The sequence below is a fragment of the Xyrauchen texanus genome, chromosome 11, assembly GCF_025860055.1.
Source record: "Xyrauchen texanus isolate HMW12.3.18 chromosome 11, RBS_HiC_50CHRs, whole genome shotgun sequence".
Taxonomy (NCBI): domain Eukaryota; kingdom Metazoa; phylum Chordata; class Actinopteri; order Cypriniformes; family Catostomidae; genus Xyrauchen; species Xyrauchen texanus.
Window position 1 is genome coordinate 39,644,733 of NC_068286.1, and position 15,574 is coordinate 39,660,306.

General features: G+C 38.2%; 1 protein-coding gene across 1 annotated transcript in view; it reads left to right on the plus strand.

Annotated features, from left to right (window-relative positions):
• The window catches only part of LOC127651398 (ankyrin-2-like), a 100,758-nt gene that overhangs the window by 41,387 nt on the left and 43,797 nt on the right, over positions 1 to 15,574 (plus strand). Inside the window, 9 exon segments of the mRNA XM_052137193.1 lie at positions 2,428 to 2,451; positions 6,017 to 6,115; positions 7,584 to 7,682; positions 8,017 to 8,115; positions 8,406 to 8,603; positions 8,712 to 8,810; positions 9,115 to 9,213; positions 11,962 to 12,060; positions 12,250 to 12,447. Of these exon segments, the coding sequence (XP_051993153.1) occupies positions 2,428 to 2,451; positions 6,017 to 6,115; positions 7,584 to 7,682; positions 8,017 to 8,115; positions 8,406 to 8,603; positions 8,712 to 8,810; positions 9,115 to 9,213; positions 11,962 to 12,060; positions 12,250 to 12,447 (1,014 nt within the window).

Here is a 15,574-nt window from a genome sequence, read left to right on the forward strand (position 1 = left end):
TATCATGGTGTTTTAGAGATGTTACTATAGTACGATCAACTTTTGTATTGCTGAAACCTTGGAGTATATAAATACTGTACTATGGTATATGAATATGTTAGTGTTGGGTTCGAGTCCATCTTAGTCAAGTCTGAGTCTTTAAACAATCAAGTTGAATCTGAGTCGAAAAGGGGAGGAGTCGGTCTCAAGACCGAGTCTATAACAGGCCGAGTCCGAATGAATCGGTTCATGAATCTGAATTTAAATTGTAACCGTAAACTCAACATCAATATTTTAAACTTCACAACTAAGAAAAAAGATCATGGAAGACTGTTCTTCAACACAATTCTTTTTGTGTGTTGTTGACATTTCAATTATTTGTTGCTTTATTCCCTCCACTCAAACATAGACTAAAGAAAGTAAAAGCTACGTTAAGTCATTACAACCAAGGTTATTATGTTTAGAATTTTTATTTAGTTTTTATTTCTACTTCATTTTCAATTTGCCAATTCAATTGAATTTAGTTTTATTTAAAATTAGCCTTATCTAAAGAAATAATAGTATATACTGAGATTTCTTTCTGAACCCTTTTTCTCTATCTGCCAACTGATTTGGGAAAATACAGTACATACAAATCAGTCAACACAGTAGTAATTAGCACTCACGAAGTTATGCCTCAAGATTTGACTGCAAATGCTACATCCAAAAACACTGTAAAAGCCCACTGATAATATTAGGGCCATGTTGTCACAGACATGATTTTCTAGTTAATTTGTAGGAAACCGCACAATGCAGGGCAGTTCTGCATGCTGCTCGTGTACCTAAATCCCTGATGCGTCCGTGTGCGTCTTGCAGCAGCTGCCGCAGAAGATAAAACAAATTATATTTGCTTGACCAAGTTGGTCTGCAATCAGTCTAAAATCTTTAAATACCAACCAAAATAATTGAGCTCTTTTTTTAACCAGAAAAACATGGAGAATAGTAATTTTGAGTCATAAATTATCAGAATTGTCCTTCAAAAGTCTCTGAGATGTAGGCTAAAAAAAGACATGCATGATTTACCCGGGGGTTTACAATAAAAATAAAATAAAATAAACATTTATAATAAAAATACCATAACCAACTAAATTAATCTCGTAACATGAAGTTTAGCTTCATACACAGACTCTATCATCGAATAATACTTTTATTTTATAGTCTACAATTAAATTATAAACAAAACATTTCACTGCCTAATATCCTAATATTTTATTGGTTGCATGGTTGAATGTTGTGAATGGTGGACAAATGCTGTAAAAGAATGTATTTTAAGCAGCTTGTCAATGCTTTGAAAACAGTCAATAGTCTGTATAGAGTTGTTGTCTGCTTAAGCAATAACGCTTTTTTTGCCTGACCATTTAAATTACACAGTTAATTCATCAAGCTATTATGGACCAGTTCAAGCTGACAACACTGCGTGGAACACAAGTGACTACAGAAGCCAACATGTGTAGATACATTATGCCTAAAAAGACTTAATAACTAATATTAATACTATTATTATGAATTTTTATTTTTTAGTAAACTTTGAGAGACTTGATGCAGGTGACTTGTCTCAATTAAGTTCTTGATTTTATGTTTTTAACCCCGATGAAACCGCAATGCGAGCACCGTCTTGGCTGCACAAACGCCACACGCAATTTTACCAATTGTCAGGTCCTGTGTCGACTCGTGTGAAACTGCCTTATTTGGATACAAACCTGTCTTTATGTTTTTGTCGTGCCAGCCACCTCGGTAGTCTATGTTATACAGTAGTCTCTGTAGTAACATTCAAGCGTATTGGTTGACTGATGAGCGTGCCTGTGCACGTGTGTGCTTAAACACAGTGAAAAAATTCTGGCTATGTCTATTCATGTCTGACTTCAGGGGCTAATACAGCTGCATGCAGACAGAGATGTGTTCATTTATTTATTTTCTGTTATTTATTTATGTATTTTTTTCATTGCATCACAAATGTTAAGGAAAAAATTCCAGAGTCCCAAAGTGACTCTCACTCAAGTCCGAGTGAAAATGCATCCGAGTGAAAATGCATCCGAGTCCGTGACAAGTCCAAGTCCATTCAAACTGGACTGGTGACTCGGACTCGAGTCCGAGTCCAAACTCGAGAACCCCAGCTCTAGAATATGGTAATCATTCAGTACCACAGTATATGTCAAAGTACCATGGTATTACCATTTTATACCATTACTTTTTTGTGTGAGTGAATTTAAAAAATGTTATTCATGAAGATTACTTCTTTGAGTTTTAAGCAATCTCAAACTGTTTCAAACTGTGACTCTTGAGTGTGATAGTTAACCACTTATTCATTTTTAATCATCCTTGGAATACATGAGTTCTTTTGGAAGACCTGATTTAATATAAAAATGCTATGCCATATTTTCTTCCTCTACTTATGTGCGACTCCTCCAGATGATGGTCAACAGGACTACAGAGGTATTAAGACACTCTGCAGAATCCTGCATCTATCTTGGCTCTCATAGTGCCTACTGTATTGCTTAACATTGAATCATTCTTAAAAGTGCATGGAAGAGTAGTCTTGTCCTTTAAATGGTTTAGTGCATGAAACATTGTTGTTTTTATTTTATTGGCAGCACCTTGTTTCTTTAAAAAGTGTTCTCTTTTTTGGGAGTTTCTAGTTCATAAATACATCTTTCTATGATTTAATTTCAATGAACATTTCAAGCTGGAATTATGGGTTCACTGTTACTTGAACCTTTTGTTTTAAGACAACTTACGGTACTTTAACTAACAAGCTGAACTGACTTCCAGAAATTAACTTTAACAGTGCATGTTTTTTCATACTAAACAGTGTTGTAACTCTTACTATCTGTGTAGAAGTCTCTCGGTCACATTTTGCTGCACCTTTTTGTTAATTCTGTTTTTTAAATTGCACCATGTCTATCAGAATGGAAAGGTAAGACAAAAGTGGCACCATCAAGCAAACTCAGTAAGACAGATATTTATATTTAAATTTCCTTTATACTGTATACATTCATCTACAGAAATGTGTAATGACTAGTTGCTTTTTGACATCTTTTTTCTTTCATTGTCACTGAGAAACTTCTCATCTCTCTCATAAAGACCTATATGAGACTGTGATTGTGTTCATATTTGATTCCTTTGATTACAAATCTAATATTTCAGTTTCTTAAGCTTGTGCCACACTAGAATAGAGAGACGAAACACGCATTAGCATCTGTCAGCGGGAGGTCATTAATGACTTGACCGTTGGTTAATGGAGTTCAAAATCTGAAAAAATACATTTGGCTTGCTTGAAAAAATCATTCTGTCACTGAGGCGGGGTCATCACGTCAAGTGACAAATGAGCTTCTTCTTTTACTGAGAAACTGATAAGACGTCAAGCTGATCTGAATGTTTTCATCACACTCAGCTGCATATTATCCCAGACGCTGACTGAAATCCATAGTGATTCTGTCACCAAGCGTTTTTCATGCCTTTTGTTCCTACACTAAAATGACATCAAAAAGCAGATACAAAACTGCATTTTGTGTTATTATTGAACGTAATTTCTCACTCACTAAAAGCTGCATATGGACATATTCGTTCTGTGGCAAGCCTCAAGGGGATAAATACACAATCACAAAGTGCGTTAGTCCTTGAATTCCACACCTGTCTTTTAGAGCAGTTGTTCTGGAACCTGGTGCGTGTTCTTCCTTAGTTCGGTTTGTATCTGTATATATTAGCATGGCTCGGATCCGCACCAAAACAATCGGTCTGAGTGCACCTGGACAAGGTGGTCTCGGTCTGATTGCAAACAAACTCTGCAGCAGTCCACTTGTGGTGAGACAAACATTATCCCTATAAAAACCATGAAAATACCTGATGGATCTTCGGAGAAGAAATCTGTAGGCCAGCTCATCACTGTAATTCATCATCAAAATGCAAATATAGCCATTTGGTGGCTATATTAGATACAGTTATTTAATAATTTCTGAGGTAATTTTAGCACGATCGCTTCTCTCTTTTGAAGAGTGGCAGAACAGACACGTGTAGGAAAACAAGTATATACATGTTTGTGTGCGGGTGCGGGTGCAGGAGGGAGAGACAGAGAGAGAGATCCGTGACTGTGAGAACAGGTCATTTCATCCATCCATCCATCCATCCATCGTCAACCGCTTATCCTGTGTACAGGGTCGCGGGGGGCTGGAGCCTATCCCAGCTAACATTGGGCGAAAGGCGGGGGACACCCTGGACAGGTCGCCAGTCCATCGCAGGGCCACACATAGACAGACATACCAGGTCATTTCAATGCAGGAAAAATGCAAAAGCAACTAATGACGGATAATTGGAAATTTTACAACTTATATCCATCTGTGACGAGGAGGAGTGTGGGGCCGGACCTTGAGGACACACTGAATCAGGCTAATCACTGAATCAGGCTTAAGTTGATTTGAGTTAATTTATGTTATTAAAACTTACGTTGACTGTTCAGCCGGTTCCCGCCTTCTCCTTGCCCACCTTATCCCATTACATTGGTGCCGAAACCTGGGAAGGAGGAGGGATGTGGTGCTGAGTCCTCGCTGCTGCCATCCTGACAGGGGAGCAGCTGCGGTCATCTGCCTGGGGACGGAGGGGCCGCTGCCGACTGCCGAGAGTCGGAGGAACTGCTGTCATCTGCCGAGAAAGGGGAGGATCCGTTCTGTCCACCAGTGGTCTGAGGACTCCCTGCCATCTGCCAGGGGAGGAGCGAGCTGTCGTCTGCCAGAGGTCGGAGGAGTGGTTGAGGACAGGTGACGTCATGTACGGGGACTGGGGAGTCAGTTTTCTCTCACTCTCCTCTCCTCTCTCCCTGTCTCTCTGTCACTCTGCCTCGGTCTTTCCCTCTCCCCTTTCCCTTCCCTCGTCTCTCCCAGGGTTCCAGAAAGACAGGGAAGACCTGCCAGCAGGCACGGCCAGAAGGGCAGCATCCCCCCTGCAGAGTCGTGTGGTGGATTGTGACTAGGAGGAGGGTGGGGCCGTGCCCTGAGGACACACGCCCGGCCCTGAATCGTGATAATCAGCCGGGAGGGGGATAAACACGAGCCGGAGGGGCCAGTTCGATATAGAGAGAGCCACATGCGGCTGTTTTGTGTGTGTGTCTATGTGTTTGTGTTTAAGTTGATTTGAGTTCATTTATGTTATTAAAACTTATGTTGACTGTTCAGCCGGTTCCTGCCTCCACCTTACCCCGTTGCACCATCCTTGTGTCAGATAATGTTTATTTGGAGTGCAACCTCTGACGTGCGCATTCGGTACCATGCAGTGACGTTTTGCATAACCGTGACATAAACAACAATACTCGAATATTTGTACTCATTGACACATTTTTACAAGTATATCGTTTTAACAGGTATTTTGATGTATGAGCTAAATATACTAAATTAAGAAAATGCAACATTGTGACCATTTTAGCCAGTTTCGGAAGAAATCAAGCAAGCTACAGGTCTAAAAATGCCCTAAATCACACTATTACAATTGTTTATGCTCATGTGGTACTCCTGTTGTTATTTCGGGAAGCTCCACGTGACAGGGAATCAGAGAGAGTGAGAGCTGCAGTGAGGTGGTATATTTGTCACCACTCCACCATTTTGTATCTGGAAGTGTGTCGTACCTCCGATTGAAGAGAGCAAGATCTCATCAAAACAGTGTGCATGTGTGACACCCTTGGCCAAAATTGAGTTGTTTGGACTCTGCTAGTGTGGCGCCAGCTTTACTGTATTTTGTCCATGTTCTTTCGTTTCTTTCACTAAGTGCATGGAGTAGTTGGATCCATTTTTAGAACCTGGAAATCCAGACATTAATTTTCCTTTATGTTTGCATTCTTTTCTTTCTTTAGTGTTTGCTCAAATGTGATGATTTATTGGAATGCTGCATGGTAGATCATGGAAGACGAATCTTTAGTCATTGGTCTTTTGCAGACATTTACCTTCAATTCTATTTCCTCTTGCCCTTGTTCTTGTTATCCCAATGCTATCCCTCCCTTGTCCTACTCTTACAGAGTGGCTTTACTCCTTTGCACATTGCTGCTCACTACGGTAACGTAAATGTGGCTACACTGCTGCTGAACAGAGGGGCTGCTGTGGACTTCACAGCTAGGGTATGATCATGTACTGCTAAAAATACTTTTACAAAAATAAAACGACCTCATATTAGCATGATTCTTACAGAACCTGTCAAGAAAATTCCCTGGTTGTATTTAACCCCAAATTAAATAAATAAACATATATGAAATTATATTTTGCATAAAGAAAAGAAGCCAACAGTTAGGATCATTATAATTTTTGCATTGTGACATTATTTTCAGGACACATAAGCACCTTTTACCCCCCAAATAATTTTATTATATATAATTTTATTATATTTTATTTAATAAAAAATAAAGATATTTTGTACAATTATTTATTTATTTTATTTTTTCAAAATAAAAATCAATGAAAATTAAATTGCGGTAATGAAACTTAGGGTGTATAATGTGTGTAATTGTCATGAATAATCTCACATGTTCAAAATCTTAATAGCTCTAGAAATATGCATCATTTTCTTTATGAAAAATATAAATTCCTTTTACAGAGTGAAATAGGACCAGAACATTATATTGACAGGTTTCGTGAGAATCAACCATTCACTAAACTGGACACGTTCTCTTTGCTTGTGTGATTGTGCTCTTGAGAATTAAAGGAATATTCCAGGATCAATACAAGTTAAACTCAATCGACAACTTTTGTGGCATAATATTGATTACCGCAAAAATACATTTTGACTTTCTTCAAACAAAAACCCAGAAATCTGGGTTACAGTGTGGCACTTACAATGGAAGTGAATAGGGGCCAATTTTTGAACGTTAAAATACTCACGATTTCAAAAGTATAGCCACAAGACACAAACAATATGCATGTAAACATGATTTTAGTGTGATGAAATCACTTACTTTTCTGTGTAAAGTTAAAGCCAAATTGACAACTTTGTTGCCATGATGATGCAATGTCAACAAACCCTAAAATGACTGTAAAAATGACAATTTAAACAACTTTACAGCTGAAATAATACATACAATTAATGTAAGTGCTTTTATAAAATGAAAAGTTTCACATTTCTGCCTTTAAACCCTCCAAAAGTTGGCCGCATAAACCTCCATTGTAAGTGCCTCACTGTAACCTCTATTTTTATTTATTTTTTAAAAGAAAAGGAGGGACGCGTCGAAATGTATTCTTGTGGTAATCAACATTATGCCACATTGCTGTCGATTGAACTTGACTTGTTTTGAACCCAGAATATTCAATTTGCTAAGAATAAACAGGGATGATTTTGAAGTGTATGTACAACAGTTTGGTAATTTTTATCTAAACTGTGCTTTTGGAGTCTGCATAATAATTTTTATCAGCGAAAGGGAAAATAAAATATGCCTTTAATGCATGTAAGCATTTGTTAGATGTTTAAATCTAATTCTATCTTTTTAATTCCCTCTGATTTAGAGTTGTTGTTCTGTAGTGGCACAATATGTTACAACCAATTTATTTTCTAGTATGATTACAAATTCTTTCATAAAAATGTAATGTTTTATCCAGAATGGCATAACCCCTCTTCATGTGGCCTCCAAACGAGGAAATACCAACATGATTGCCCTGCTGCTGGATAGGGGGGCTCAGATTGATGCCAAGACTAGGGTGAGTATTTCAGTAGTTCCATCATAATGCTTTTATAATGCTAAAAAACAAGTATAAACAACAGCTCCCTCTAGTGCTTAAACTCAGTAGTTCTTATCACAATAAGAAAGAATGAATGTATCAAAGAAGATGATGAATAGTTTTTATGTACAGTATATATGATTTTTTTATTTTTTATTATCTTACGGTTGGTTTCATGCAAACCGTGCAAGATGATAATTGGTTTAGACTGTTTAAGGTATCTGATTATACAGTATATTGTGTATGTGCATCTTCAGTGTATGTTTTCATAAATGCTGTGTATCTGTATTTGCATATTGTATGTGATGAACAGGATGGACTGACACCGCTGCACTGTGCAGCCAGAAGTGGACATGACAAGGCTGTTGAGATACTGCTTGAGAGAGGAGCTCCCATACTGGCAAGAACCAAGGTATAAAGAATCGCATGCATTACACGCTTCCTTAAAGACATTTGAATATAAACATAAGCACTTGTTGCTACACTAACAAATAAGTACCAAAAAGTTTCAAAGTATTACCATGATTGTTTGGATATTTATCATGGTACATACTGCAAGTATGGTAGTCATTCAGTAATTTACATCAAAGTACTATCTGATACCATCACTATGCTAACAGTTATAATATTGAAAGACAATCAAAACAATTTTTTTTATGATTGATCTGTGTTAGTTTTTCTCTTGACTTTCAACACACACAGAATGGGCTGTCCCCACTGCACATGTCTGCTCAGGGTGATCATGTCGAGTGTGTGAAACATCTGCTGCAACACAAAGCACCGGTTGATGATGTTACACTGGACTATCTGACTGCTCTTCATGTTGCCGCCCACTGCGGTCACTACAGAGTAACCAAATTACTGCTGGACAAGAAAGCTAACCCTAATGCCAGAGCACTGGTAATTCTTTCTCTTTCTTGAAAAAAAAAAAGCTGGTAAAATGAATCTGCATAGGTTTATGAGTATTAATCAGTGTGATTCATGATGTGTGTATTGTGTTTTTGTCAGAATGGCTTCACTCCTCTGCATATTGCCTGCAAGAAGAATAGAGTGAAAGTGATGGAACTGCTGGTTAAATATGGTGCCTCTATCCAAGCCATTACTGAGGTAAGTCTAGTGACTATGAGTATAGTCTATGTCTATTTTGCTACTATATATATATATATATATATACATATACATGCACCAATGCACTCTTTAAAAGTCTCCTTGATAAAAACGTTTTTTTCATCTTTGCGCAGTCTGATGCACAAATTCTAATCTTTCATACTATTTGGGAGGGATAGTATGCAAACTGAAATGCAGCATGTTACTTAGTAGAGTTTAATTAGTATGTAAATGGTAAATCCACACGTCATTGCTAATCTAAAGTCAGGACTTGTTTCTCACTCTTACCTCTCGTCCCCTTTAGTCTGGCCTGACGTCAATCCATGTAGCTGCATTTATGGGGCACCTCAATATCGTCCTCCTCTTGCTACAGAATGGAGCCTCACCTGATGTCTGTAATATTGTAAGTCGCAATCATCATGATGGACATGGCTTTTAAACACATTTAAATATATTTCTAAAAACATTTGTGCTGGTTCTTTGGCCTTTAAGTTGCTCTGAGTCGTGGTGCTCATGGGAGTGTTGCAAGTTCAAATCGGTTTGCATCATTTCGTGACTCCGTTCTGCATCCCTCTCCCCATCACTTCCAGTCCTTTTTCTTCTCTCCTCTAAATAAAGGGTGCCACTAAATGAAAATAAAGATATATTTTTTTACATTTGAATTTTATATATATATATATATATATATATATATATATATTTTAATATATTCTGTATATATTGGTGTTTTTTCAACTTTTAGCCCTATGAATGTCTAGATAATAAAGTCTGGTTAAAAGATTTTTCACTCACAGTAGTTTTTTTATTTTTTATTTGTCCGTTAACAATGGCCAACAATGTATGTACATGCATCAGTAGTTTATTTCTGAAAGATGTGAAAATTCCCACCACAGTTACATTTTCAACACATCTCAAATTCTGTTTTGTGTTTAATAGAATTTATTTCTGAAAATGACAGTGATGGAAATTACATAAAATAAAAAATAAAATACATTTTGTCTTGCAAAGGCTAATTTCACAGCCAACATTGATATATTCTAAATACACACATTTAATTAATATAAATAATAGTAAATAATATTTGCATTATTTAACAAAATTACGGCTTTATTGGAAATGATGCACAAATAAATATTCTGCTAACAAATTATGTTTACTTTGAATTTTCTTTGTTTTCCTCAAACATCTGTCATCCCATGCATACTCTTCACTGATACGTTTTTTGACTTGGTAAACAAGTACACTAATATTTGAAAAAACTGGTAGCACTTTATTTTAGGGATCAGAAACTATATTAACAGTAATTAATGACTTATAATGGACTTGTAAGGGACTAGTTACAGACTTGTTTGGAATGATAATTTATTGATTAGTCCTTTGTTCATTGATTTCTTACCCTTGCCTAATAGCCTCTTTACATTTGTTATTTCCTAACAATGAACTTATTAGGTAAAAAACAAATGATACCAATAGCTACTGTATAATGTGCAAAATACATCCATTACAGGTTCTTATAAGTATGAAATAAATATAGAAGGCAGAGACTATTAATGCTTAGTGTAAATAGCAACAAAAAGCATCCTCTTTGCACTTAAGGGATAGTGTTAGATAATATTTTCATCCCTAATTAAATACTACCATACAGTATAGGTGCATCACTGCATCATGTTAATTGTGTATATTTAGAGTCCCACAAACACCTTACACCAACCGCTATATCAATGGGTGAAAGTCTTGGGTGCAGTTCCGAGAAACATAGCAGTCCCCTAAACCTTACTTTAACTTTCCCTGCTTTGTTGAAATACTATATGCATTCTTCATGTATTTCTTATTTATAAGCCGCACATTCACACAGATTACTGAGAACCTATAAAGGATGTATTTTGCATCATGCTAGCTTTTGATATGTTTTGTTTTTAGCAAAGAAATTCATTAATTGAGTCACTGGTCCAGTGAGTTTGTCGATTTGTTTTGTGTGTTTTGAAATTTTTTCTCCTTAAGGTCTCGCATGCATTATCTGCGTTTCCATGGGAAACTGATTGTTGCCGAGCAACACCTGTTCTCCCCTAATTCACTCCCTCCTTAAGCCAGTCGTGTTCTCAGGATCTTTGCTAGATCGTTGTTTGATGTTGAGTACTAACCGCGCTCTCTCTGCCTAGTTGGTCCTGTCTCGTGTATCTGTTGGTTACCCACGTGTCGGGTGTGTGGTTGTCTTCCAGTATTGCTGTGTGTCAGCTGGTCTTCCATGGAGGATACTTCGTCTCTGCCCGCGTGTCGGGAGTTAAGTTCGCTCATCTCTGCTGGGTGTTATTCTGCATCTCTCTAAGCTTCAACGTTTGTGTTCCTGACTTTCACAACGCACACACTCATCCTACGAATCCTACGAGCCCCTTTTGTGACTATGACACACATGCCATTGGAGATCGTTTCCCGCCGCTGCAGCCGTTGTCGGGATTTTTTACATTCCTCAACTTAGTGACTGCTCATTATTACTGTTAATATATCCTTTGAACTGTTCCTCTGCTGTTGGGTCTGTTTGTTTTCACTATCGTTCATAACATATTGTTATGACAAAAGCAAATATAAAGGGCCTATAAAGCAAGAATAAGAAATCAGTCAGTAAAGGATTAATACATACTTTATAATGACAAACAAGTCCAAAACTAGTCAATTACAAGGTTAATTATTAGTCACAAAATACTGTTTAATTTCTGATCCCTAAACCGTGTTACCAAAAAACTTTATATGGGGAAACATTTTTGGTGTGGTGGAAATGCCGCCACAACTGTGGGTCAGTCGTACCTTTGGAAAAGTTGATAGAAATAATTTTCATAGAATAAATATTGAAATTATACACTTTGTTTAGAATATCATAGTTTAAAACATCTATTTTAATAATCGATTTTCATAGTTTAATATTGAAAGTCTGGGACAAAGAAAAAACAATGAAATCTATACATAAAAGGCATTTGAAAAGTACCAAAATATAAATTATCAGGGCATGGTAAAAAGTTTCCAAATCACTTTTAATGTGACCTTTATAAAACAAAAACAAAAGTTGAAATCTTTTAATCAAGATGTTTAATGTAGACAAAGCTGTGAATTTCCTGTTTTTCTAATTGCATTTTGGGGTATTTATGTGTGTCCTTAGCGTAGTGAGACAGCATTGCACATGGCTGCAAGAGCGGGACAGATGGAGGTGGTGCGATGTTTGCTGAGGAACGGTGCTCTGGTGGATGCCATGGCCAGAGTCAGTCACTTAATTTCTTTCAATATTTAAACAGAACACATTATTGTCATAAACCTTTTTAAATTGCCACTAGCTTTGTATTAGTAAAGCTGTACAAAAACAGAGTGTAATGCACAAATGGAGGCTTTGAATAAGCCATTTCTCTATTGCTCTGTCTCATGCCTTCTGAATGTGTTTCCATCCCTCCAGGAGGACCAGACACCCCTTCATATTGCGTCTCGTCTGGGTCAGACAGAAATAGTGCAGTTGTTACTGCAGCACATGGCTCATCCTGATGCCTCCACCACTAACGGATACACACCTCTTCACATATCCGCCCGTGAGGGTCAGGTGGAGACAGCTGCAGTGCTGCTTGAGGCCGGAGCATCTCACTCACTTGCAACAAAGGTGGGCCTGCATCTGACATGTCAAGCACTCAGATATGTGACTCATTTTATTGTACAGATACACAAACATACACACATACTCACACCCAAATCAATCTAAATTAACACATTTGATAGTGTAAATATGTATTCGGTTGTAATTGACAATTTTTTATGCCCTGCCTTAAAAGCGCTTCTGACCAATCCTGTCTTAGCAACGGTTGCCCTTCCGCCATTACTCTGACACGTGTTTGCTATTGTCCAATGGCAGCCTATTTAAGTACTTTCAAGCGGGATTTGATCAAAATAATCATAAAAATATGTAAAAACGTTGTTGCCAGGTCATTTGAGTTACCCAGAGGGTATACCCGCAGTTTTTCTTCCTTTTTTTTTTTTTTTATTAATCTTGCATTATGGATTAAACTGTGCTCTCATTCCCAAATGAACATATAACATCTGCAATGACACCTACATTTGCTCCAAAGTAAATTAAAGCTATTAACTGAACGTTAATTAATTTATGTTTTGATTCAAGTCGTAGTAAAAGCGATAGTAAATGAACAGTTCACATAATCAATGTGTGTGTGTTATGAGATGTTATAAAGAGCTCGGGTCACTTACGCTAATGTCAATAGATGTGTATTCGCTGTTAAATTAAGTTTTTCTCTTTTCAATTGACTGTAATAATTGTTTGCCTTGATTCTGATTCACAGTCACCACAGTTTTGATCAAATTACTGTGTAATTTAACAATTTCTTTTACAAAATACTTCAGATAAATATTCATTACAATGTCACTCTTCAAACCAGCCCACGTAAATATATAATCAATTCCGTTTGAGAATATTTTGCCAAAAACCACATTGTCCACGGCTATCTCCCATTCATTCCAATGGGGAGTTCTGCAGAGCGAGTGACCAAAAATAAGGGGGTGGAGCTTAGCAAAGGGTCAATTAGCATCTTATACTCTTATACTTATAGATAACTGTCACAGTACGCTAACAGTGTGAAGAAAAGTACCCAAACGCTAGAGAACAATGATGGGCATTTCTTGAAAAAAAAAACACCCATGAAAGAATAAGCAAGACTAGAGAAAACACGACTAGACTGAATAAACAAAGTGGAGACTACAAACTGGCAACAGACAGAGCACACAAGGGAGAATAAGTAAGGAGAGAAATCAGTAGGGGTAACGAGCAGGGCAGGTGAAATCCATAAACTAATAATCAAACAGCTAACAAGACAAATGAGAGGGCGGGGTATCAAAAAAATACAAGAAAGACAAAATGCACAAGGAAATGAGAACACACAAAACGAAATCCACTCATCTAACACAAGACAAAACACAAGAGGGGGGAGGGTAGGTAAAACCAAGATACAGATGGCAGGGCAGACCAACGGGGGGAGGGTGGGGGAACCTAAGGATTTGGCTCCACATTTGGGGTGGGATCAGTCAGTCTGGGAGAAGGGTTCAGGTAGCTGGTGTCTGGCCAGTGCTGGTTACTGGGCTGAGTAACAGACTTGTAGCTGGTGTGTGGCGGGCGCTTGTTACTGGGCTGAGCAACAGACTGGTGGATTGTGTCTGAGAGATTCTAGCCACTGGACTGAGCAAAAGGCTCATCAACAGCCACTGGGAACAGGACAGGCTCTGCGGTGACTGCTGTGGCTGGGAGCACTATCAGCAACTGTGGAGTGGCTTCCGTGGCCGGGAGTTCTGTCAGCGACTGGGCGCATTACTCGCCTTCCTTCTCCTCCAGACAGTCGGAAAAGGTCTCCTGGGGAACTGCATATGACCAGTTCCTCCTCCTCCTTCAGCTCCTCTGTTTACGGGTCATAGGAGGACATAGATGGTGGGACGATGGTGAGGTCTGTCTGGAGAAGCCCCTCTTGGGATGAGAGTTCCATGTCACCATGATTGAAAAGGTGATTGACGAAATCCCAAAATCCCAAATGCCCAAGCTTCTCTATCTCCCTCTGACTAAGGTCAACCTCATCCTAGTCCAGCTTGTCCAAATCAATCAAAAAGTCGCAAGCAAAGTCTCTCATATCAGTTTCACTCTGCGCAGGTGGACAAGCTGAACCATGCGTTGACGGATGGTAAAACCAATGGAGGGAGATGGAAAAAGGAAGATGCACATCTTGTCTCTACTGGGTCCAGGAATGGCCATATCGTACTATCACAGTATGCTAACAGCATGAAGAGGAACGGACCCAAATGCTAGAGAACAAAACAGGGCATTTACTGAAAAAAAATAAAAATAAAACAAAACTCTCACGAAGGAGAGAAAACAGAAACCCAATTGTCACAGGGTGGAGGGCAGGGCCGGGTCTTGATGCTACACTCCCAACCCTTAATCAGGCTAATCAAGTTCATTCACCTTGGTCCCTTGAAGAGACCACCTCTTTCGGGGTTTCGGCACCAGTGTAAAGGGATTAATGGAAAGGAGGAGGTGAGAACCGGTTTGACAATATAAATAATATTTTAATGAGGCACTTAAACAAAAAGACAAACACAAAGGTGTCAGACAGCTGCCCGTAAATCTCTCTCTCTGCCCCACTGCAGGCTTGATTAGCCTGATTAGGTGTCGGGTGTGTAGCATCACAACAAAGCTCTGCCCTCTGCCCTGTCACACCAATATAATAACAAAACCAAACATCTGAAAACAGAAGCAAAAGTCTCACAGGGGAGAGAAAAAAAAAGCAAAAAAAAAAAAAAAAAAGACAAAATAGAAAATATGAAAGACTAAACAAGACTAGAGAACACACGACTAGACCTACTAGAAAAATTAGAGACAACAAACTATCAACAGACAGAGCACACAAGGGAAATAATTAGGGAGAGAAATCAAGAGGGATAATGAGCAGGGCAGGTGAAGACCATAAACTAATAATCAAAGAGGTAACAAGGCAAACGAGAGGGCGGGGTATCACTAAAGACAAGACAGACACAAAAGGCACAAGGAAATGAGAACACACAAAACCAAGTGCATTCACATAACAAGAGACAAAACACAAGTGCCTGGACTAGTATTAACTAGTAGCCACAGAGTAAATAAACCAATCCAACCGAAGTGGCTGAATCCAGACACAAGACATAAAACAGACATAAAACGCGTTCATGTCAAGGCTCTGATCCAAAGGGAAAAACTA